Here is a 25,142-nt window from a genome sequence, read left to right as displayed (position 1 = left end):
ACCGGTTTCGCTTTGTATCATGTTGTCTCCCTCTATATTTTGTTATATATATGCACACATTATGTACTTCTTGTTTAGTATTAATTTGTACCCTGATGATGCTTAAGTAAAGCGAAACCGGTCGGTTCTTAAATTAATAAATATCGTGGTTTTAAAACAAAAAAGTATTTTATTTTATTAAATATGTCAAACCACAAAGTGATTGCTTTCTACAATAATGCAAGAATATAATTTAGTTCAGTGATGTTATTTTTTATGTCAGAAGGAGGCCCTCAAGAAAATAATTTCTCTCAGAGCCTGTGTCATCTTTGAGAATGCTGTATAGAGGGTCTTTTTTGAGGAGGAGGGAGTGAACCTGTCCTGAATGTCAACTGTACAATTTCTACCCAGAATTAACTTTATTGTACGTTTTTTGACTAACCGTACCTTGGTGTTCTATTTTCAATAAACTCTTTAATTATGTTTCAGATGTGAAATCTATACTCCGCTACAGAATGTTTTACCCAAGTCTTGTAAAGATGCAAAGGCACGGACGTAATAATAAAATCATTTGAGCCCTTTACTGTTATTTAAAAGGTCACTTGAAGTGCAGTTATAATCAATGATTTTATTTTTTTCTAGCTTCCACGAATAATCTGAAAAGGCATTATCTAAGGATTATACTCTTGAGGAGAATATAGAAAATGTAGAAAGGTGAAACGGATTTAAGATTTTCGATGAAATTATTGTGTTGTGAAATATTTATTTTGTTATTTATTACTTTATTTTTTTACAGTTTTACCGTACGCGGTCTTGTTGTAGAGTGGTATATCTAACTGTCATGGAAAGTTTTTTTCTGAGCTTTAAGAGAAAGGTTTCTTAAAGATACTGGAGTTATTCTAGGGCTATGTTAGATTTTTAACATCGATCACCGTAATGCTTGCCTTCCTGAATAAATCTAATTTTATTTAATCATTTACGGCCAAGATATTTTTGACAATGGTGTGTTTTTATCTTTCTGTATTCCAATCATTTAGCTTTGCTTCTAGGGTTGTGCCCTAGTTTTGCTTTTTGGAGACTTTAAACGGATCTCTCGGCATTTAATGAAACTGCAGCAGAACAAAGGCTGTTGCTATATTGACGTTCATGGTATGTTTTGCTCAGATTGACGATAAGGTTTCCAGATCCGCATTTCGCTCGAAGCATGTTTAGGGTAATAAGTTTATAGTTTAGGGTTCTTTCACCGTATTTATGGGAACATTTCGGAACCACCAATCTTTCATTTTGAGTGAATCTTGTGTTTGTGATTAAATTATATTTGACAATTTAAACAAATAATATTTAGAGAAGTTAAAAATAAAATTGAAAGTTCACTGAAAGCTTAAACTATTAAAAGTAGTAATTTCATAAAAATGTAAATAAATAGAGCCCCTTTCACATTTTAGAATGTAATTTTATGTTGCTTACATGTTTTATTACTCTTTATAATTATTGAATTGTTTAAATGAATAAATAAATAATTACAAAAAAGTCTTCTGATTTGTAAGTCCTCAGGAAGCACTAAGGATCTTTCTATCTATCTTTATAATATAATAAATTTGATGAGCATAAAAATGTAAACGTGTATATAATTTATATAAATGTACAAAAGTAGATATTACACGTGTATAAATATTATATTGCGCATATTATACAAGATGTCGGGGGTAAAGTGCACAAACTTCGGGAGGTGATTCTAATTGATAGTACAAGTAAAAAAGAAAGAAAACTTTTTTTGGAATTCCAACGTTTTAAGATAGTTTTCGAGTAAAAAAGTTTAATTTTTTGTATAGAAAAAAAAACAATTTCTTCTACGGAAAATAAATTTTTGTGGAAAAAATTTGGAAATTCGAATAATTTCCATTTCTTTTTTACTTCTTCTAGCATTAAGAATAACCTCCTGAAGTTTGAGCACTTTACCCCCGGACACCCTATAAAGATAACCATATAAGAAAAACCTTATTGATGTAAAAATATATTTATTGATTTTATAAAAGTTATAAATTACTTTTATAAAAGTGATAATAGTATTTTAGTAAAGTAAAGTAATTTGTATACCTGTACAAATAACTTTCGTAAATGTTTTTTGTAAAATTAAAAAAAAAAAATAATTAACTAAATCCGTAATAAAACCCATATTTTGAGAACCATCTTCATTTTGACTTTCGTTCAGTTAGCACCGAGCAAATTACTCGTTCCACGAGTAATTTGCTCGGTGCTAACTAAAAATGGTTCTGTTTTTCTAAAATTGCAATAGATGTCGGTAATTTAATTTCGTTATTTAAATTATCAAATAATCCCCAAAATTATTCCTAATACGAATTCAGACACCTCTGTCGGATTCTTTTAACACTAAATATTGTTTATTTTGTGGGCGTTTCCCAAATCTAAATTCTTTACGCGGAAAGCTGGCCCTTAAACCATTATGCTTAGAAATATTTTCCAATACCTTTCCCACCCCTGTCCCATAGTAATAAAAGCCCCAAATAAAGTTTCATCTCCCTTAAAATAATTCCTTTAAAATATTTGTATTGTTTAAGTCACGTCTGTATTATTTAGGATAGTTAAGTGCATTATATTTTATGTTTAAGAATGTTGTTTTCCGACGAGCGGGTGGAACAGCTTTATTTTTGTAATATGTCCTTCAAGAATTTAGTTTAAATACAGATACCTCCCAGAAAAAGGACAGTATCGATATAACTGGTAGGTACAAGCGTACCTACGCAGGAGCTTGTGTTGAAATAACTGGTAGGTACATGCGTACTTACGCAGTCAGTCGTGAGATAATTACTAGGTTTATGTAAACCTAGAGAAAACTGAAGAATAAAGGAAACAAGACCTCCATTTCTTTCAGTTTAAGTTTAAGCAGAGGAAAATAAGGTCCTCTGCAATTATATTGTGATTTAATAAATTCATATGTCAAGAAGAAGAAGTGTTTTCCTGCATTCCATCTGACGGCCTGTTCTCGTACCACGATAGCAGAAACAACACCATTACACGAACTCAGCCATTAAATATTCCCTAAAGTCAATACAACAATAGCACAACACCATTACACATACTCAGCCATTAAATAATCGTAAAGTCAATACAACAATGGCACAACACCATTACACATACTCAGCCATTAAATAATCCCTAAAGTCAATACAACAACGGCACAACACCATTAGACATACTCAGCCATTAAATAATCCCTAAAGTCAATACAACAACGGCACAACACCATTACACATACTCAGCCATTAAATAATCCCTAAAGTCAATACAACAAAGGCACAACACCATTACACATACTCAGCCATTAAATAATCCTAAAGTCAATACAACAATGGCACAACACCATTACACATACTCAGCCATTAAATAATCCCTAGAGTCAATACAACAACGGCACAACACCATTACACATACTCAGTCATTAAACAATCCTAAAGTCAATACAACAATGGCACAACACCATTACACATACTCAGCCATTAAATAATCCTAAAGTCAATACAACAACGGCACAACACCATTACACATACTCAGCCATTAAATAATCCCTAAAGTTAATACAACAACGGCACAACACCATTACACATACTCAGTCATTAAACAATCCTAAAGTCAATACAACAATGGCACAACACCATTACACATACTCAGCCATTAAATAATCCCTAAAGTCAATACAACAACGGCACAACACCATTACACATACTCAGCCATTAAATAATCCCTAAAGTCAATACAACAAAGGCACAACACCGTTACACATACTCAGCCATTAAATAATCCCTAAAGTCAATACAACAACGGCACAACACCATTACACATACTCAGCCATTAAATAATCCCTAGAGTCAATACAACAACGGCACAACACCATTACACATACTCAGTCATTAAACAATCCTAAAGTCAATACAACAATGGCACAACACCATTACACATACTCAGCCATTAAATAATCCTAAAGTCAATACAACAACGGCACAACACCATTACACATACTCAGCCATTAAATAATCCCTAAAGTTAATACAACAACGGAACAACACCATTACACATACTCAGTCATTAAACAATCCTAAAGTCAATACAACAATGGCACAACACCATTACACATACTCAGCCATTAAATAATCCTCAAATCAATACAACAACGGCACAACACCATTACACATACTCAGCCATTAAATAATCCTAAAGTCAATACAACAACGGCACAACACCATTACACATACTCAGCCATTAAATAATCCCTAAAGTCAATACAACAAAGGCACAACACCATTACACATACTCAGCCATTAAATAATCCCTAAAGTCAATACAACAACGGCACAACACCATTACACATACTCAGCCATTAAATAATCCCTAAAGTCAAAACAACAACGGCACAACACCATTACACATACTCAGCCATTAATTGTTTTAACAAACTCTCTAAAAATAATAAATTTAAAAATTATCAACTTAACATACACTTTAACTGAAATTAATTTGGTTGTGTTGTATATTATTGTATTAAAAATCAGTGTTAAAAATATATGTTTTTACACGCAGGAATATTTTCTGTAAAATATTTTTATTTTTGTAATATTTCGCGTATCTGTTATTCTGTACACATATGTTCATAATTTTCAAGTTGGTATGTATGGTAGTATTCCTAAAATGATTTAATGTTACAAACTTAAGACGATACTCCCTCCCTAAACACGAGTTACTCTCAATAAGGGAGGTGTTAATTAACACCCTGGAACATATACTATGTAATAACCCTTGTGCAGATCATTTGAAATAACATAGGTTGGTATATATGCCGTGTTATTACTTTCTAATTTTCTTAATATTAACCCTTTGTCTGCTGTATACTCACTGATGATCGTACTTACTTTTATCAATATTTATTATTTGTTATAACTCTTTTAATTAAAATTAAAACAAAAAAAATCCCCGTGTGTAAAACGAGTTTTTTGAACACCGTGTATAGGCGCACGTTTTATATTTAACATTTTATTCATAAATTACATTCAAATGAATGTTAAGATATAGTCAAGGAAAGAGTAGTGTTGGTTTTTATCAATTATTGTGGTCTTACAATTCAAAAGTGTCAAACAAGTGCATACATTATTATTTTTTATTTTTTTTATTTTGTTTAATATTTGAAAAAAATATTTTTTTACATAGATAAGTATACAGGATATAAACAAGATATAAAACAATAGAAATTAAAGTAGCCTTTCCTCACCATAAAGAGACAATGCTCTTGTGTTTGGTGAGATTTATATTAATATTTATTTATTTATTATACATGTAAATATTAAATGCATTTGTCCCGTTGTCCCACTGTCCCGTTGTCCCACTGTCCCGTTGTCCCTTGTCCCAATGGCTAGTGGCGCAGCTTGTCGTACTTGCCCAGGTAGCTATTGCAGTTGGGACAGGTGTGTTCCACGTCTTTGCACGCGTCCACGCAGAAGGGGATCAGACAACAGCCGAACACGCACCTGAAACAGTCATTACCATCATTAGCATTACCTGCATCATCAGCATTACCTGCATCTTCAGTATTACTGCATCATCAGTATTACTGCATCATCAGAATTACTGCATCATCAGCATTACCTGCATCATCAGCATTACTGCATCAGACAGACGGTAAGGGCTAAATCAAAGAACATATACGATGTTATAATAATAAAAGCATTTCTTCAACAGTGTTGCTTGACAACAACAAGCCTACTCTTAAATGGAGAAAGAAAGGGTTGTAGATTAAATTTACTTGAACTATTAGAAATCAATAAAAGAATGAACGATCCCAATATAACAATAATTAATAAAGTAAGGAAAATGTTCACAAGGCCTAAAAATATAACGCATTCAAATAGAAGTCACGTCATTATTAAACAATATAACGCATTGAAATTGCCGGCACGTCAATATCAAACAATATAACGCATTGATATTGCAGTCGTGTCATTATTAAACAATTAAGAAAACTTTGCCATTTGACGTGAGGAAATAAGACTTTAAAATACCCCACAGAATAGAAAATGGTAGTAAAATTTCAAACAAAATCAGGCTCATTAAAGTAGAATTTGAAGACCCGAAGCTGGAAAAAATATTTTTTAAATATACTTTGCCTAATAAAATTGAAACCGGATAGGACCCTCCAACAAAGAGAATTTTTAACTGACCTCTGGAAAGAAATAGAGAAGAGACAAGAAAATGGTGAAATTGATTTGCGAATCAAACATTTTAATGGAATTCCTAAAATTATCAAAAACTATCCTAAAAACGGATAAACAAACATAACATACTGTTAAGACTCGATGGATATTATCAAAATGTTCGAGGAATGAGTACCAAATTGTAACAACTTAAAATGAATTTACCCACCTTCTCATATGATATTTTATTATTAACTGAAACATGGTTAAATCCAGATATCGACTCGTCAGAATTACGCCTAAATCAATTCTACTATCTATCGCCTTGATCGAATTCCTAATTCGAGCGAAAAGTCAAACGGAGGAGGTGTGATGTTATGTGTGTCTAAAAATATCTCACCTGTAGACCACCGGTCAAGCGCACCAGAGTTGAACACATTTTTGTAATTATTAACATGTATCCCACCTGTATCGGATTAGCAAATATATAAAAACCACAATGCGGAAATAGAAATTTAAATATCCGAAAGCAAAATTCATAATTGCTGGTGATTATAATCTGCTGAACTGGACCAGCCAATATCACATCTGATCTGCCACAAACGGATTTGAATTACAGTGCGTTAAATTCGTGATATGTCCATATTCTAAAAGTCGAATGTTAGATTTAATGTTTTCAAGTGAGTACACCAAAATGTTAAAAAATATGGAGTTTTTCTAAATCTCAACACAAAAACGATTGTGGATTTGTGCCGACTGTATCGAAGGTATAGTTAATCTCTTTTCTAGATATTCCTGTCAATACTGTTTGCGATATTTCAGATCAGAGTCATTAAATCTAAGCCAATGTTTCATCGAAATAGAAGCCATAGAAAAAAACATAAAATAATTAGATAGCAATAAATCTGAGGGACCGGATGATTATTAGCTAATATTTTACATACAAACGGGCATGGTAACAGACTCAATACAGACGGGCATGGTAACAGACTCAATACAAACGGGCATGGTAACAGATTTGATAATCTAGAAGCACTAAAAATAAAAAAAGCTGTAAAAACCAAAAGTCCTATACTCAATAATCAATTAGACATATCAAGTAGTCCAATATTAGGTTTATTTACAATAAACCCTTAAAAAATGTCCAAGTTCTCCTTATCACCATGTCAGTTGATGCTTTGTTTCTCCAGATATATTATTATAATCCATTAGTCTACATAATTATCTTTCGGTTTTTCCCATGTCTTTTGTACTTGTGTAAATTTATTGTATGCTTTCTTTATTGTGTTTGTTATATTTATATAATGTTGTCTCCCTCAAAATTTTTGTTTATATATAAGCTCACACTTTGTACTTCTTGTTTAGTAATAATTTGTACCCTTAAGATGCTTGAGCAAAGCGAAACCGGTCGGTTCTAAAAATTATTAAAAACTCGCGGTTTTAAAAGTAAAAGTATTTTATTTTATTATTAACCAGTCTTTATCTTCTGGGTCTGTTCCGGTAAAGAAGAAAAATAGTTATTTAACAACTATTCATAAAAATTGCGATAAAAGCGATATATCAAAAGACCAATTTGTATAATGTCTGCTTTACCGAAACTTAGAGAAATTAGTGGTAGATACCATTTCAAAGCTTATCAACAACATTATTGTTCCTAACCAACATGGTTTCATCACAGGTCGCTGTGTTGATTTATGTAAATTACATATTGGTCTCAAACAACGAAGTATATACACTGATTTTAGTAAAGCTTTTGACAAAGATTCGACATAACATATTTATATATAAACTTTGATTGTTGGGCATCAAAGGTAAATTATTGAGTTATATTGTTAGTTATCTTAGCAATAAAGTACTTAGCGTAAAGATAAATTCTGTACAATCTTATATATTTGAGGTCACAATTGGGGTTCCTCAAGGGCCCCACCTAGGCCCAATATTTTCCTTATTATTCATCAATGACATTGTTGACCATTTTAATGATGTAAAAGTTCTGCTATTTAAAAATGGACTTAAAATATATAAAACATGCATATTTTATTTATTTAAAATAGATAAACGTCTCCCAGCAACTCCGGATCACGTGAGCTAGTCGATAATGAGAACTGCTGATAGCGCGGCGAAGGTGAAACAATATTTATTATATGTTATGAATAATTTTTGATAAGGAATATTTATTGGATTATTTTAAAACTTTATTTTATTTTATTATTCCCACTTTATGCACTATCTATCTGTTATATATCTTATAGAAGAGTGTCAGTGGCGGGCGGCTTAATTTTATTTTTTATACACATCTACATTTTTTTTAAAGTAAAATGAAAGTGAAGTTTTAAAAATTATTAAATCCACAGGAATTCACACGAATGTCGTATTTGGGGGTGCTGTGTGGAGGGTCTTTTTGAGGAGATAAGGGAGGAAACACAGAGACCGGCAAATCGTTTCACAGCCGAGATATTGAACTCATGAACGAGTCGTACAAGCGACCCGTTCTTTTGTGAGATATGTCAATCGTGTACATATGTTGGGCGCGTGTTTGGCGTTCCTGACTATGCACCGGTGCCGAAGAGATCAATGAAGCTAGTTTCCTTAAGCATCTTCCAATTTAATACTGGTAGATCACAGACAGCATTCCCACCTTACGTCTATGCTCTAAAAATTGTAACCCGTTTGCTAAAAGCAAAAAATTGGCAAGTGGTCAAGTTTGCGAACCTCTGATGTGAACAGTAAACATTAAAAACTTTGGAAATCTCTGATGTAAACTGTAAACAACAAAAAGTTTAAGAACCTCTAATGTAAACTGTTTACAAATGAACATTTTGGGAACCTCTGATATAAACAAAAAATAAATAAAAATTTCTGTACATCCGATACAAACTGTGAAAAAATAAAAAACCTCATCCTAGTAGTAAAAGCAAATACCCTTTAATATTAATAATACCTCCAACTTCTGACATCTCCCATACATTCTGATGGCAACACGCTTCACTAGCGCCTCCTAGCGGCGTGAGTTGTGCGTCAGGTTTTCTTTCATATATGTTTATGGTTTTTACATGTACGGAATAAATTCTTTATATGTAAGCACATGCGATTTTATTAAAATATACTTTTTGTAAATTATGCTTTAAAATATTAAGATGCATTATTAGTTTGCGCTCGTATGTACACCCGTTAATAGTTTTATCCGTATTAAAACTCAATTCTTTCAAGAAAGGCATACCAAATACAATATTGGATTAAATAATCGATACTATATTGTATTTGTGTGCCTTTCATAAAAGAACGGGGTTTTTCTAGAGATAAAACTATCTTATCATATTCATATTACGTACGTACGGGCGCAAACAAATAATTCATCTTCATAATATATTTTATACATAGCTTGTAGAAAGCGTATTTTAATGAAATAATTAAATTAACGCCATCTATGGACACGTATATTATAACGAACGTCGCGTTTAATCTTTACACTGTCTTTGATGGCTTAGAAATGTAATAAAATACTTCATTTATTCGCTAGAATTTAACGAACTATTTTTATATTTCACCAACCAACCTGTGAACCTGTTTTATATTTCACCAACCAACCTGTCAACCTGTTTTATATTTCACCAACCAACCTGTCAACCTGTTTTATATTTCACCAACCAACCTGTCAACCTGTTTTATATTTCACCAACCAACCTGTCAACCTGTTTTATATTTCACCAACCAACCTGTCAACCTGTTTTATATTTCACCAACCAACCTGTCAACCTGTTTTTTTGGCATCCATTGTTGTTTGTAATTATTACGTTAGTAAACTGCACACACAGAACCTACTTTTTGGGACATTTTTATATATTTATTTTGATATTGAAATATCAATATTGATTGAAATATAAAATACAAAGTAAAAAGCGTCAAACACCGCCACTGAAGTACTGAATAAATTCAATTTGCTGCCATTGAAAGGAATATCACACTCAATAAGCTACAATAGCGTCTCTAGCGGCTAGAATTGTTGATATAGCAACTATTTCACGTATTATTAAGGTTAAACGCAACGCTTGTAATATTCTACGTGTTCATAGATGGCGTAATTAATTAATTTGATCAAAATTCGCTTTTTGCAAGGTATTGCTTTACAGTATTAAGACAAATTATATGTTTGCGCCCGCATATACGCAATATGAATATGAATAAATAGTTTTGTCTATATAAAAACTCAATTCTATCGAGAAAGGCATGCAAATACAATATTGGATTGAATAATCGGTACAATATTGTATTTGTATGCCTTTCTCGAAAGAATTGAGTTTTTAAACGAACAAAACTATTGATTCATATTCATATTGCGTATATACGGGCGCAAACAAATGATTTTTCTTAATATTGTAAAGAAATACTTTGCAAAAGCGTATTTTAATAAAATTATTTAATTAACGCCATCTATGAACACGTAGAATATAACAAGCGTTGCGTTTAACCTTAATATCATTGAGTATTTGGTAAAAGATAATAAAAAGAGACATCTGTTGATGAAACTAAAAGCCAACCAAAAGATTTTCGTGATTTAACTAAAAATCAAGCAAAAAAGACATCTGTTGATGAAACAAAAAATGTTTTAGAATATGATCTACCTAAAACCGATTAACATCAAAATGAATAACGGAGAAACTAAAACACTAATAATTTTAAACTGAAGCCCTGAAACGGCAGGGCTTCAAACTGCAAACAACCACACCAGTCTGTCATGTATATGGTGCAATACTAACCCAAAGACACACAGTCCTCCGACCAGCAGGTAAGTCAGCAGGCCCGAGGTGGGCCTCACTACAGAGCGGATTTCCTGCTGACAGTTGGGACAGGTCATCTGGCAGGAATTCGGGCCAAGGCACACCAGCACGACGGGAACTGTAATCAACCACACCAGTCGTCATAATCAATTCTATTATTATTAGAATAAAAAAGCAAAACTCAACTCTATTCTCTCAAAACAAAAAGAGCGCTGTGGATCCATCAATCTGCAATATATTTCAATCATAACAAGCATACATTCTGGCAAGTAACTGTTAGCACCTATCTCTTATCTCCCTTCGTACTCATACATCACATTCCGCATCCAATCTCTAAATAGTATAAAATAATATAGTTTGTTTGTTCGCTTAGATTTTCTTAGCTAGGAAATAGATTTTGATAGGATTTTCACTTTCATTTAGATAATTTCTTCCGGAAGGTTTATATTTCTGTAATACATGAATATTATATTTATAGAAAGTAGAGAAAATACGATGTTTTGTAATCAAGTTGTAATAAAATATATTTCTAAGCATAACCATAAAATCTCCTAAGCATAACCCCCTACAGACGTCGGGTACACATCAGCTAGTTATCATATAAAACACTAGCTAAATGATAGTATGTATAGTACAATCAAAATCTGATGCTCAGCTTAGAAAAACTAAGCGCATAAACAGACAGACATGGATAGCGACATTATTTTATACTATAAATATTTTCAACTTAATCTGAATTGTATCATTTTTTATCGCAAATGAAAAATGTCGATCTTTAAACTTCACCAGCCATAACACAGGGACATCCCTACATCCCTACATCCCTAGATCCCTACATCCCTACATGCCTACATCCCTACATCCTTACATCCCTACATCCTTCCATCCCTACATCCCTACATCCCTGCATCCCTACATCCCTACATCCCTAGATCCCTACATCCTTCCATCCCTACATTCTTACATGCCTACATCCCTACATCCCTACATCCCCACATCCCTGCATCCCTAAATCCCTACATCCCTAGATCCCTACATCCTTCGATCCCTACATCCCTACATGCCTACATCCCTACATCCTTACATCCCTACATCCCTACATCCCTACATCCCTGCATCCCTACATCTCTACATCCCTAGATCCCTACATCCTTCCATCCCTACATCCCTACATGCCTACATCCCTACATCCTTACATCCCTACATCCCTAATTCCCTGCATCCCTACATACCTAGATCCCTACATCCTTCCATCCATACATCCCTACATGCCTACATCCCTACATCCTTATATCCCTACATCCCCACATCCCTGCATCCCTAAATCCCTACATCCCTAGATCCCTACATCCTTCGATCCCTACATCCCTACATGCCTACATCCCTACATCCTTACATCCCTACATCCCTACATCCCTACATCCCTGCATCCCTACATCTCTACATCCCTAGATCCCTACATCCTTCCATCCCTACATCCCTACATGCCTACATCCCTACATCCTTACATCCCTACATCCCTAATTCCCTGCATCCCTACATACCTAGATCCCTACATCCTTCCATCCCTACATCCCTACATGCCTACATCCCTACATCCTTACATCCCTACATCCCTACATACCTACATTATTACATCCCAAAAACAACAACAACAATCATCACAAGTCTGACGTTTGTCATTTCGCTCCCTAATAATCTTATATTTTCTTCTAAAAACATCGACCCTTATCCTACAATTTTAATACCAGCTGATAATATTCATAGAAGTGGATTAAAATACGAAAGTGAGTGTTTGTCTGGAGTGTAAAAAGTGCTAAATCTAGAGTTTTAGTTATTCTTCAAAAATCTTCAAGCTACCCACAGTATTGTAATCTATTGCAGCCGCAAGCCAAACATAAGATGGATACAACATGCAAATATTGCGTTAAGCAGCTGAAACTGGCTGAGTGTATAAAGTGTTCAACCTGCAAATGCACCATCCATTTTGAATGCGCTGATATTTCGGCAAGTGTTTTTAAACGCATGTCGCAAGGTAAAAAGGATGCGTGGAAGTGCAATAATTGTATCCAAACCCTGGACAATTTAGATACCCAATCCTGCTCCTCAGATCAAAGCAACGTACTCCTAACTGTTGAGATTAGAAAAATGGCACTACAAATAGAAAAAATGAGCAGTAAAATGGCGGAATTCGAAAAAGTCATAATTTATAATAATAATGTCATGGAAGATTTTTCAAGTAATATGAAATCTATAAACGAAAAATTAGCTAAAATTGATAAGCTAGAAATGGAGGTCTCAGAATTAAAACAAACAGTTTACATGTTAGAGAGGGGAAACGACGAAAGGGACCAGGAACTTCTATCCAACAATATAGAAATACATGGAATGCCTGAGACCACCAACGAGAATCTACCTACCATGATGTCGAATATCGCGACAGTCATTGGATGCCCTCTCCATCAAAGCGACATTGAATGCGTTAGCAGAATCAGTAAGCGCCATCGTACACAAGCCACGACAGATGGATGTCCGGGTAACATAATCGCCAAATTCACCTCCCGCAAGAAGAAGGACGAATTTGTCGCAGCCATCAAGAAAAGAAAAGGAATCACTACCAAGGCCATCGGGATGGTTGGAGCTGACCAGAAGATCTTCGTCAACGACCATCTCACGCGGAAGAATAAATCTACATTGAGGTGCGCTAAAGCCTTTAAAAACGAAAACAACTATCAGTTTTTATGGATAAGAAGTGCAAAAATCTACCTACGGAAAAACGAAACATCACCACCCATACATGTCTCATGCGAATTACAGCTAAAAAACCTCATCTAACTACCATTGCAATGTTAAACCACCTATCCTCTCATAACTACTATTTTTTTCGTATTTTTTTTCATAATGTTTTCAACATCACCCTTTTTAAATTAACCCCACATGCTAATAATTACACTAATTGCTCACTACTACATTCTATAATATACTCACTCACTTTAATTGATAATAATAGTATGTTGTGCTTTGCTAAGCCCAGTGGACTCTTGACTAATAACATAACTCTACAATATAATATTCTTAAAATATATTCTACAGAAACCGAACATAATAATGTAATTACCGAAAATTCTCAATGCATGATTCATTAATAATTTTTTATCAAAATTCAAGAGGTTTGCGCTCGAAAACACTGGAATTTCATCAAAATATACTGCTCAATAATTATGACTTGATCTTCATTACCGAAAGTTGGTTGGTTGATAGTATCCGAGATGAGGAATTATTCGATAATCGCTATTCTGTTTACAGAAATGATAGGGATATACACCGCACTAGCAAATCAACTGGCGGAGGCGTACTCATAGGAATTAAAAAAGAATTTTTTGTTACCCCTCGCTCTTGGAAATCAGACGCTGAGGATATCTGGATAACTATCAATACATCAAAATCGAATCGTCATTGTTATAATATTCATATGTGCTGCGTGTATTTACCTAGCGTCGGTCCAAAATTAACATTATCAGAAAGATTAGAATTATTTACTAGTCATACCAATACTATTTCTGACTTAACAATCCGTTTTCCTAATGACAAGTTTTTAATCATTGGCGACTATAACATGCCCAATATCGAACGGAATAATCAACAAATGCCAAGTAATAGAGATCAATGCGCACTCGCGTTACTTAACTGCTTATCTTTTGCAAATTTAACCCAATTTAACCATTTACCATTTACCTTAACAAATACGGTCGAATTTTGGACCTCGTCTTTTGTAACACTTCAGTTAATGTGTCGCTTGCCGACCACCCATTAGTTAAAGAAGATGCTCATCATAAATCATTGATTGTAGAACTAGAATTTCCATCCACTATTGCAACCCTCTCAACTCCTCGAACAATAAAATTATTCCATAAAGCAGATTATGCAGAGATCAATTTATTTATTATTTATTTATTTATTTATTTATTTTTCATGTTCTCCGTAAAACGGTTATTCACCAATACATTATGGAGAAGATTACAAATTAGACAAAAAGTATAGCAAAACACATAAAAAGGTCAGTTTCACTACTTTGTGACATACGTCAAAAGATAATTGTTAAACTGCCTGTAGGTTACGTTAAAAATGTCGATGGTCAATGCAGACTCGTTGAGCAGTTCAGTCGCTCTGTTGACTGGGGCGTTCTGATAGGCAGAAGTCCTCGCTTTTGGAGCATAAAAAAGGGTATGGGACCTTCCACGAGTATACTTGTCTGGGACATATAAGTTAATCTCTTTCAAAATAGGTGGATTATGTATAGTTCCAGAGATTATCTTAAAAAAATGTTTTCCTAAAAATATTTTTCGGCGGGCTTCTAATGTATTAAGATCGAGCATTCCTGCTAAGAATAAGGATGGATACAGGAAAGGGTAGTACATATATTCCCTCATATATAGGTAACGCATGAATCTCTTTTGTACTTTTTCTATTTCGAGAATATGGTTTTGCTCGGAAGGGGCCCAAATAATGGAGCTATATTCCAAGATACTGCGAACAAGTGCTTCATACGTTCTTCGGATTGCGATTCCGTTGGTAAATGATCATGAATTACGAAGAACAAATCCAAGCATTTTGTTGGCACGGGAGACAATATCAGATATATGGGATTTGAAAGAGAGATTTGCTTCAAAAATTACGCCAAGGTCTCGAATCTCATTTTTACGTGTTAATTCATGTTTATTAATGTGGTAGGGGAACAGGAATGTATCTTTGGACCTTGTAAATGTAACGACACTGCATTTCTGAATACTGAAGGGTAAGTTGTTCAGTTCCGACCATTTGACAAGAGAATCAAGATCGTTCTGCAGAAGAATGGAATCGATGTAACTTTTGATTGCTTTGAAAAGTTTTATATCGTCAGCAAAAAGGAGATATTTTGAGTGGTTTATAGTGTTGCCAATGTCATTGATGAATAGGAGAAAGAGAAGGGGTCCTAGATTCGATCCCTGGGGAATCCCGGAGTTAGTTTTGTATTCGTGAGAGATATGGTGTCCGTAACTGACATACTGACGACGATTGCGTAAGTAGCTAGCCACAAAAGCGAGGAAATTCTGAGAGAATCCGATGTCACTTAATTTTTTTAATAAAATATCATGGTCGACTTTATCAAATGCTTTCTCGAAGTCTGTATAAATCACATCAACAGGTACAAAATTTTCAAATGAATTATTAATATAGGTAATGAGATTCATAAGATTTGTTGAAGGTGACAGTGTGGGACGAAATCCGTGCTGATTTTCGGTGAGTGCGTGTTTTGTTTGGTTATATATCTGTGAATAAATTATGGTTTCTAAAAGTTTTGCGGGTGCTGACAACACAGCTACAGGTCTGTAATTATCTATTTCTGACTTTTTTCCTTTTTTATGTATAGGCGTTACTTTCGTTAGTTTCCACATTTCCGGAAAGATATTTTTGCGAAGTGATAGGTTAAAAATATGTTTTAGAGGTTGAACAAAATAACTTGCATATCTTTTAAGGATTATAGGTGGAATACAATCTGGGCCGACGGAGTATTTAGGTTTTAGCTTATGGAAAGCTGTAATAATATCGTCATCGTTAATTTCATGAATTTGTACAGGTAAAGAGTTAAATGACGATGAAGCTATAGAGGATATGTCAAGTTTGGGGATATTGTCGCTAAATACTGATTGAAAATAGTGTGCGAAACCTGCGGCGATCTCAGACGATCCATCATATTTATTGTCTTTGTAGTCCATGTGGTTAAGTTTGTCACAGCCGCGGCGTTTATCGTTAGTGTAAGACCAAAATCGAGTTGGGTCTGTTATTATACTGTTCTCGGCCTCACGTGTAAAGTCAGTGTAGGCCTGACCAATTAACCGTTTGATTGATTTTCGCAAAGTTTTAAAGTTAGCTAAGGCATGTTCGGATTTTGTTTTTTTCCAAAGATAGTGCATTTTAGTTTTTTCTCGTATGAGGTGAATGATTTCCCCATTAAACCATTTCGGATATTGTCTAACATCTTTGAGCATACGTGTAGATCTTTTCTTAAAACAAATGTTGAAAATATTATTGAGCTGTTCATAAAACATTTCGACAGCTAGATTTACGTCAAGGCAATCGTAATGATTCCAGTGATGTTGTTCTAAGGCATTCTTAAGTGTGTTATCTGAGCTTTCGTGGAAAATCCAACCCATGTTTATGTCTGGAGGCAATGTGTCTGTTTGTATATGTGATTGAGTTGTGTAATCGAATGTGAATGAAAGTGAAGGGTGATGAATATCCTCTCTGACTAATGGGGAGTCATGGCGGCAGATAACAGCATTTTTAGAATTTACATTACTTAATACTAGGTCTAACATGTGTGCATTTATGTTATAAACAGTGTTGAATTGTGTTAAATTATAAAAAGAACAAAAGTAATCGAAAACGTCAATTGGGTTTTTCCCTGAGGGAAAGTTAAAATCACCGAAAATAATAATATTTTTTGATTGTAACTTTACACTTTCACTTATAGTTTTGTCGTAAAATAATTGATACTGTTCAGATGTTGTATTTGGAGGAAAATATACAACACATATATAAATGATGACATTTCTATGCGATACTTTCACGCACAAGTCTTCACCTTGGGTTTCTATGCAGTCCATTCTTTCCGCGTGTGAGTGGCTGTCAGCTCGGAGGGCTAGGAGAGTCCCTCCTCAATGAGAGACTGAAACCGACTGGTCAACCGTTATAAATGCACCAGATGTAAATACAGCGTTAAATTCGTTTTATGTTATAATTGAACAGATTATCGAAGCGTTTATTCCTAAGAAAGTTGTGAAATCTGGAAAATACCCACTATGGTATACGGCAGCCTTAATAAAAATAACAAACGAAAAATTAAAATTCTTTAGAAAATGGAAGCGCCATCGGAACCCCCTTGATTATCTCTCATTTTCATTGCTTCGCAAAAGGCAAAAAACAGTCGCGTCAGCAGCTTACAAAACCTACATTTCTACAATAGAATCCGGTATACAGCATAATGTTAAAAAAAATTTGGTCCTACGTCAATTCTCAAAGAAAATCTCCTGCCATCCCTGATCATATGATTTACGGTGAAAAAACTGCTAATGACAGTAGAGGAGTAGCCAACTTATTTTCTGAGTATTTTGGATCTGTATTTTCGAATGCTCAACCTGCACATACAAGCAATGCCAGTCTTTGCTCTAATTCAAATAGCATAATCAACTCAATCGAGATCAATGAAGACATCACATTCAAATACCTTAAGTCCATTGATATCAAAAAGGGACCAGGGGATGATCAACTTCCAGGGATCGTCATAAATTATTGTATTAACAATTGACACCCCCCATTTTTGTTATTTTCAAACTAACAGCCCTGATTACCACAATATATAAAAATGGCAGTAAAAATGATGTCTCGAACTATCGACCTATATCCAAATTACCGATACTAAGTAAAGTATTGGAAAAAATTGTTTACGATCAATTATATTCTACAATCTCACCCTCACTCTTAAATAATAAACACGGCTTCATGAAAAATCGCTCCACAACTTCAAATCTTGCATTTTTTACAAATTTTCTTCATGCTCAAATGGATATGCGATGTCAGGTAGATGCCATTTATACGGATTATTCTAAAGCATTTGACCGTGTTAATCATTATATTCTTTTACAAAAGTTATTAGGTCTAGGAATTCACGGTGAACTCTATAGATGGATCGCATCATACGTCAATAATCGGCACCAAATCACGGTTGTCAATGGTTTTGCATCTTGCTTAACGGAAATCATCTCAGGTGTGCCCCAGGGATCGCATCTTGGACCACTCTTATTTAATATTTATATAAATGACATTTCCGTATGCTTTAAAAATAGTTACTTTGTTTTATACGCGGATGACATGAAAATTTATAAAGCTATACAGTGTTTACCCGATTGTATGGAATTGCAAAGCGATCTTGATAATTTGTGCGTATATTGTGAATCAAATTTATTGTCCTTAAACATATCTAAGTGTCACTCGATTACATTTACTAGAAATAAAAAAAAAATCATCTATCGATACAACTTGAATAACAAACCTTTACAACCTATGTCTACGTGTAAAGATCTAGGTGTTTACTTAGATAGCAAATTAATTTTTGACAAGCACATTGAACACATTATTTCAAAATCCTACAGAATGCTAGGTTTCTTATTAAGAATATGCAAAGTTTTCAAAAATGATAAGACTCTGAAAATTTTGTTTTGTTCATTGGTCAGAAGTCCACTGGAGTATGCTTCCACAATATGGAATCCTCAATATAAGGTATACATAGATTTAGTAGAAAGTATACAGAATAAATTTTCGAAACATTTACTCAAGAAACACAACAATACTACAAATAATATGTTAACTTTACAAAAAAGACGCACATTGTCAGACCTGTTGTTTCTACATAATCTGCTAAATAATAAAATCGATAGTCCAGAATTGCTATCCGTCATTGGTTTAAATGTTCCAACGAGGCGTACCAGGCACATTACACTATTTCACATTGAAGCCAACAATACCAATGCAGCAAACAACTCAGTAATTACTCGCGCAATCACAACATACACCCATTACGAAAAATTACTACATTTAGACATCTTTCATGATTCTTTTCTAACATACAAAACTAACTTATTAAATTTCTCAGCATTACTAATTTCAAAAATATTTTCACATCATTTCTCAAAACTCCTATGTATTAACAGTCAATTACAATTCGTGAGCTTATTATAATTCTTATTTTCAATTCATTTATTATTATCTATCCACACACTTCCTTCCTTTTATAACAATCTCAGGCGAAATTACGTAATGATATTTTATGGACATACGTAATAGGTACTACAACTATGTAATAACTAAAAAAAAATTCTTACTGTATCTTATTGTACTGTGTATGTCTTAACAAATAAATAAATAATAAAAAAAATAAATAAATAAATAAAAATCCCTACATCTCTACATACCTAAATTATTACATCCCTACATACCTACATTTTTTAAATTTTTTTATAGTGAATACCTCACAAGAGTCCCAACTGCTCCCGTCTGGAGCCAGTGAGACTATGGCATCCCCAATTGGGGGATGTTGTGAGGCTGAAGGTAAGTGGGGAAGGGAAATAGGAAGGTGGGGAAGTACCTGGCTATTCAGATCTAGTCACTAAACACGGCTGAAGCCATTTGGAGCAACGTTTTAATTCTGAATGGTGGTCTTACACCAGGGCGATACTGGTAGTATCTTCCACTCTGGAACGTGCCGCAAATATACTATATATTATTTTAATTAATTAATTGTGAAATAACACAAATTAATCAAATAAAATTTATTTGCGCACGCCGGGTTCGAACCCGCGACCTTCGGAATGGCAGTCCAATGCGTTACCACTGGACTATGCCGGCCGTCAGTACACATTCACGTCACATTATTACATCCCTACATCTCTACATACCTACATTATTACATCCCTACATCTCTACATACCTACATTATTACATCCCTACATCTCTACATACCTACATTATTACATCCCTACATCTCGACATACCTACATTATTACATCCCTACATCCTCTACATACCTACATTATTACATCCCTACATCTCTACATACCTACATCATTACATCCCTACATCCCTACATCCCTATATCCCTACATCAGGTAGAGACAATGCGAGCAAGTCAGTAGGATAGAGCCACGGTTAGTAGCCATACTCCATCAGGTAGAGACATTACGAACAAGTCTGTAGGATAGAGCCACGGTTAGTAGCCATACTCCATCAGGTATAGACATTACGAACAAGTCAGTAGGATAGAGCCACGGTTAGTAGCCATACTCCATCAGGTATAGACATTACGAACAAGTCAGTAGGATAGAGCCACGGTTAGTAGCCATACTCCATCAGGTAGAGACATTACGAACAAGTCAGTAGGATAGAGCCACGGTTAGTAGCCATACTCCATCAGGTATAGACATTACGAACAAGTCAGTAGGATAGAGCCACGGTTAGTAGCCATACTCCATCAGGTATAGACATTACGAACAAGTCAGTAGGATAGAGCCACGGTTAGTAGCCATACTCCATCAGGTAGAGACATTACGAACAAGTCAGTAGGATAGAGCCACGGTTAGTAGCCATACTCCATCAGGTATAGACATTACGAACAAGTCAGTAGGATAGAGCCACGGTTAGTAGCCATACTCCATCAGGTAGAGACATTACGAACAAGTCAGTAGGATAGAGCCACGGTTAGTAGCCATACTCCATCAGGTATAGACATTACGAACAAGTCAGTAGGATAGAGCCACGGTTAGTAGCCATACTCCATCAGGTATAGACATTACGAACAAGTCAGTAGGATAGAGCCACGGTTAGTAGCCATACTCCATCAGGTAGAGACATTACGAACAAGTCAGTAGGATAGAGCCACGGTTAGTAGCCATACTCCATCAGGTATAGACATTACGAACAAGTCAGTAGGATAGAGCCACGGTTAGTAGCCATACTCCATCAGGTAGAGACATTACGAACAAGTCAGTAGGATAGAGCCACGGTTAGTAGCCATACTCCATCAGGTATAGACATTACGAACAAGTCAGTAGGATAGAGCCACGGTTAGTAGCCATACTCCATCAGGTATAGACATTACGAACAAGTCAGTAGGATAGAGCCACGGTTAGTAGCCATACTCCATCAGGTAGAGACATTACGAACAAGTCAGTAGGATAGAGCCACGGTTAGTAGCCATACTCCATCAGGTATAGACATTACGAACAAGTCAGTAGGATAGAGCCACGGTTAGTAGCCATACTCCATCAGGTAGAGACATTACGAACAAGTCAGTAGGATAGAGCCACGGTTAGTAGCCATACTCCATCAGGTATAGACATTACGAACAAGTCAGTAGGATAGAGCCACGGTTAGTAGCCATACTCCATCAGGTATAGACATTACGAACAAGTCAGTAGGATAGAGCCACGGTTAGTAGCCATACTCCATCAGGTATAGACATTACGAACAAGTCAGTAGGATAGAGCCACGGTTAGTAGCCATACTCCATCAGGTATAGACATTACGAACAAGTCAGTAGGATAGAGCCACGGTTAGTAGCCATACTCCATCAGGTAGAGACATTACGAACAAGTCAGTAGGATAGAGCCACGGTTAGTAGCCATACTCCATCAGGTATAGACATTACGAACAAGTCAGTAGGATAGAGCCACGGTTAGTAGCCATACTCCATCAGGTATAGACATTACGAACAAGTCAGTAGGATAGAGCCACGGTTAGTAGCCATACTCCATCAGGTATAGACATTACGAACAAGTCAGTAGGATAGAGCCACGGTTAGTAGCCATACTCCATCAGGTATAGACATTACGAACAAGTCAGTAGGATAGAGCCACGGTTAGTAGCCATACTCCATCAGGTATAGACATTACGAACAAGTCAGTAGGATAGAGCCACGGTTAGTAGCCATACTCCATCAGGTATAGACATTACGAACAAGTCAGTAGGATAGAGCCACGGTTAGTAGCCATACTCCATCAGGTAGAGACATTACGAACAAGTCAGTAGGATAGAGCCACGGTTAGTAGCCATACTCCATCAGGTATAGACATTACGAACAAGTCAGTAGGATAGAGCCACGGTTAGTAGCCATACTCCATCAGGTATAGACATTACGAACAAGTCAGTAGGATAGAGCCACGGTTAGTAGCCATACTCCATCAGGTATAGACATTACGAACAAGTCAGTAGGATAGAGCCACGGTTAGTAGCCATACTCCATCAGGTATAGACATTACGAACAAGTCAGTAGGATAGAGCCACGGTTAGTAGCCATACTCCATCAGGTAGAGACATTACGAACAAGTCAGTAGGATAGAGCCACGGTTAGTAGCCATACTCCATCAGGTATAGACATTACGAACAAGTCAGTAGGATAGAGCCACGGTTAGTAGCCATACTCCATCAGGTATAGACATTACGAACAAGTCAGTAGGATAGAGCCACGGTTAGTAGCCATACTCCATCAGGTATAGACATTACGAACAAGTCAGTAGGATAGAGCCACGGTTAGTAGCCATACTCCATCAGGTATAGACATTACGAACAAGTCAGTAGGATAGAGCCACGGTTAGTAGCCATACTCCATCAGGTAGAGACATTACGAACAAGTCAGTAGGATAGAGCCACGGTTAGTAGCCATACTCCATCAGGTATAGACATTACGAACAAGTCAGTAGGATAGAGCCACGGTTAGTAGCCATACTCCATCAGGTATAGACATTACGAACAAGTCAGTAGGATAGAGCCACGGTTAGTAGCCATACTCCATCAGGTATAGACATTACGAACAAGTCAGTAGGATAGAGCCACGGTTAGTAGCCATACTCCATCAGGTATAGACATTACGAACAAGTCAGTAGGATAGAGCCACGGTTAGTAGCCATACTCCATCAGGTAGAGACATTACGAACAAGTCAGTAGGATAGAGCCACGGTTAGTAGCCATACTCCATCAGGTATAGACATTACGAACAAGTCAGTAGGATAGAGCCACGGTTAGTAGCCATACTCCATCAGGTAGAGACATTACGACCGAGTCAGTAGGATAGAGCCACGGTTAATTAAAAAAAATTATGTTATGGCAACTTACCACTCTGCGTTGTGTAAATTGTTGCTGCCATTGTTATTCTGTAAGTATATATTTATACATGTTTAACAAATTCATGGTATTATTATAATATATTCATGGCAATATTTGGAGTGTGGATGGACGGAGAAAGGGGTGCCAGGAAAATATATAGATAATGAGAAAAATAATGAAGAAAGAAGTTGGGGACTCCCAAGAGATGATATCATGAATAATGAGTCATGTTATGATAATAAGTCCCCCACATGGACGTCGGCAGGGTGGTGATTGGGCAGGGGAGGGGGGGAGGAATTCATTCTTTTATGAATGAGCAAATATGCGGTAAAATCATACGTAGGTTACCTAACTCATGCCGCTAGGAGGCGCTAACGTAGCATGTTGCCATCAGAATGTATGGGAAATGTAAAGTTGGAAAGTATTAGCTTCATTATTAATATTATTGAGGTATGTTGATTCCTTCGGCACCGGTGCCCACTCGAATATCGCACAAGAGTCCCAACTGCTCCGCTGAGGATAAGGGAAGGGAAGGCGATGGGGAAGAGGAAGGTGTGAGAGTACCTGCAATTCAGATCTGGTCACCAAACACGGCTAAAGCCATTACACCAGAGCGATACTGAGAGTAATTTCCAATCGATATATTTTTTCTCGATACTTGCGCACGCCGGGATTTGAACCCGTTAGCCTTTCCCTCCGCGACCACGGTGGCCCTCACATTCACTCCTTGCTCTACTCAAAAAGACCCTCCACACGGCATCCTCAAAGATGACACCATGAGGGAAATTATTTCCATCAGGACCTCTTGTGTGGAATTAATACAACAACAAAAACAACGGGTTAAAAAAACATATTTTCAAAATGTTACATGAATTATTTAACAAAATGAATTTAGCTTACTTTGTGCTGACGGATAATACTTTTCCACCACTTTAAACGAAAACTTACACAATTTTCGACGAGTTTTTGAAAGAATTGTTTGAAAGTTGTCACTGCGCGTTCAATTCAAGGTAAATTTATCAGCAACTAGCAAAACCCAATTCAAGGTAAATTGTATGTGAATCACATTGATAGGTTATCATGAATTTTACTTTGAGACGCGCCACTGGTCAATGCATTATATTATTCAAACATACAAATAATGTGTGCTTCAGTTAACTAGAATTTGCTTTGAATTTTAGTGTCATTTTCAAAATTGGAACTGATTGGATGACGAATTATGATATGCATTTTTCAAATTTTTGTTTTATCATTACATTTTTCTTTTCCGTTATGTTTTATTATTGTCATTCTTACACAAATCATGTACGTCTACCATAGTACGGAAATGAGCCTAGTATAGAAGTTGAAAAAATCACGAAAATTTTAATTTTTTTATATTTATAAATAAAAAATAAAAAATATTTTTTATCTTTTCTACAATTTTTTTTATTTTTATTCTTATATTTGAAATTTCGTGATTTTCAAGAAAGCGTTATTTGAATTACAG

At 35.4% G+C, this 25,142-nt stretch overlaps 1 protein-coding gene across 1 annotated transcript; it reads right to left on the bottom strand.

Moving 5' to 3' along the window:
* Positions 1-5,199: 5,199 nt before the first annotated feature.
* On the bottom strand, positions 5,200-24,674 carry LOC149416500 (lipopolysaccharide-induced tumor necrosis factor-alpha factor homolog). The gene is made up of 4 exons (XM_089642175.1): positions 24,554-24,674; positions 23,663-23,700; positions 10,937-11,075; positions 5,200-5,516 (listed from the first exon to the last, which is right to left on the bottom strand). Exons 2-4 carry the CDS (start codon positions 23,691-23,693, stop codon positions 5,402-5,404), a joined length of 285 nt encoding a protein of 94 aa, XP_089498301.1. The 5' UTR covers positions 23,694-23,700; positions 24,554-24,674; the 3' UTR covers positions 5,200-5,401.
* Between the last annotated feature and the right edge of the window lie 468 nt (positions 24,675-25,142).

Source organism: Hesperophylax consimilis, chromosome 17 (assembly GCF_061612785.1).
Source record: "Hesperophylax consimilis isolate HC1 chromosome 17, BYU_Hcon_1.0, whole genome shotgun sequence".
Classification (NCBI taxonomy): domain Eukaryota; kingdom Metazoa; phylum Arthropoda; class Insecta; order Trichoptera; family Limnephilidae; genus Hesperophylax; species Hesperophylax consimilis.
The sequence above is the reverse complement of the archived record's forward strand: the minus strand, read 5'-3'. Positions and strand labels throughout refer to the sequence as shown.

Coding starts and splice junctions, on each gene's coding strand:
- LOC149416500 (XM_089642175.1), bottom strand. CDS start 23,693: ATGGCAGCAACAATTTACACAACGCAGAGTG. Junction 11,076..23,662: donor AATTTACACAACGCAGAGTG/GTAAGTTGCCAT, acceptor GGTTGATTACAG/TTCCCGTCGTGCTGGTGTGC. Junction 5,517..10,936: donor GGAGGACTGTGTGTCTTTGG/GTTAGTATTGCA, acceptor TGACTGTTTCAG/GTGCGTGTTCGGCTGTTGTC.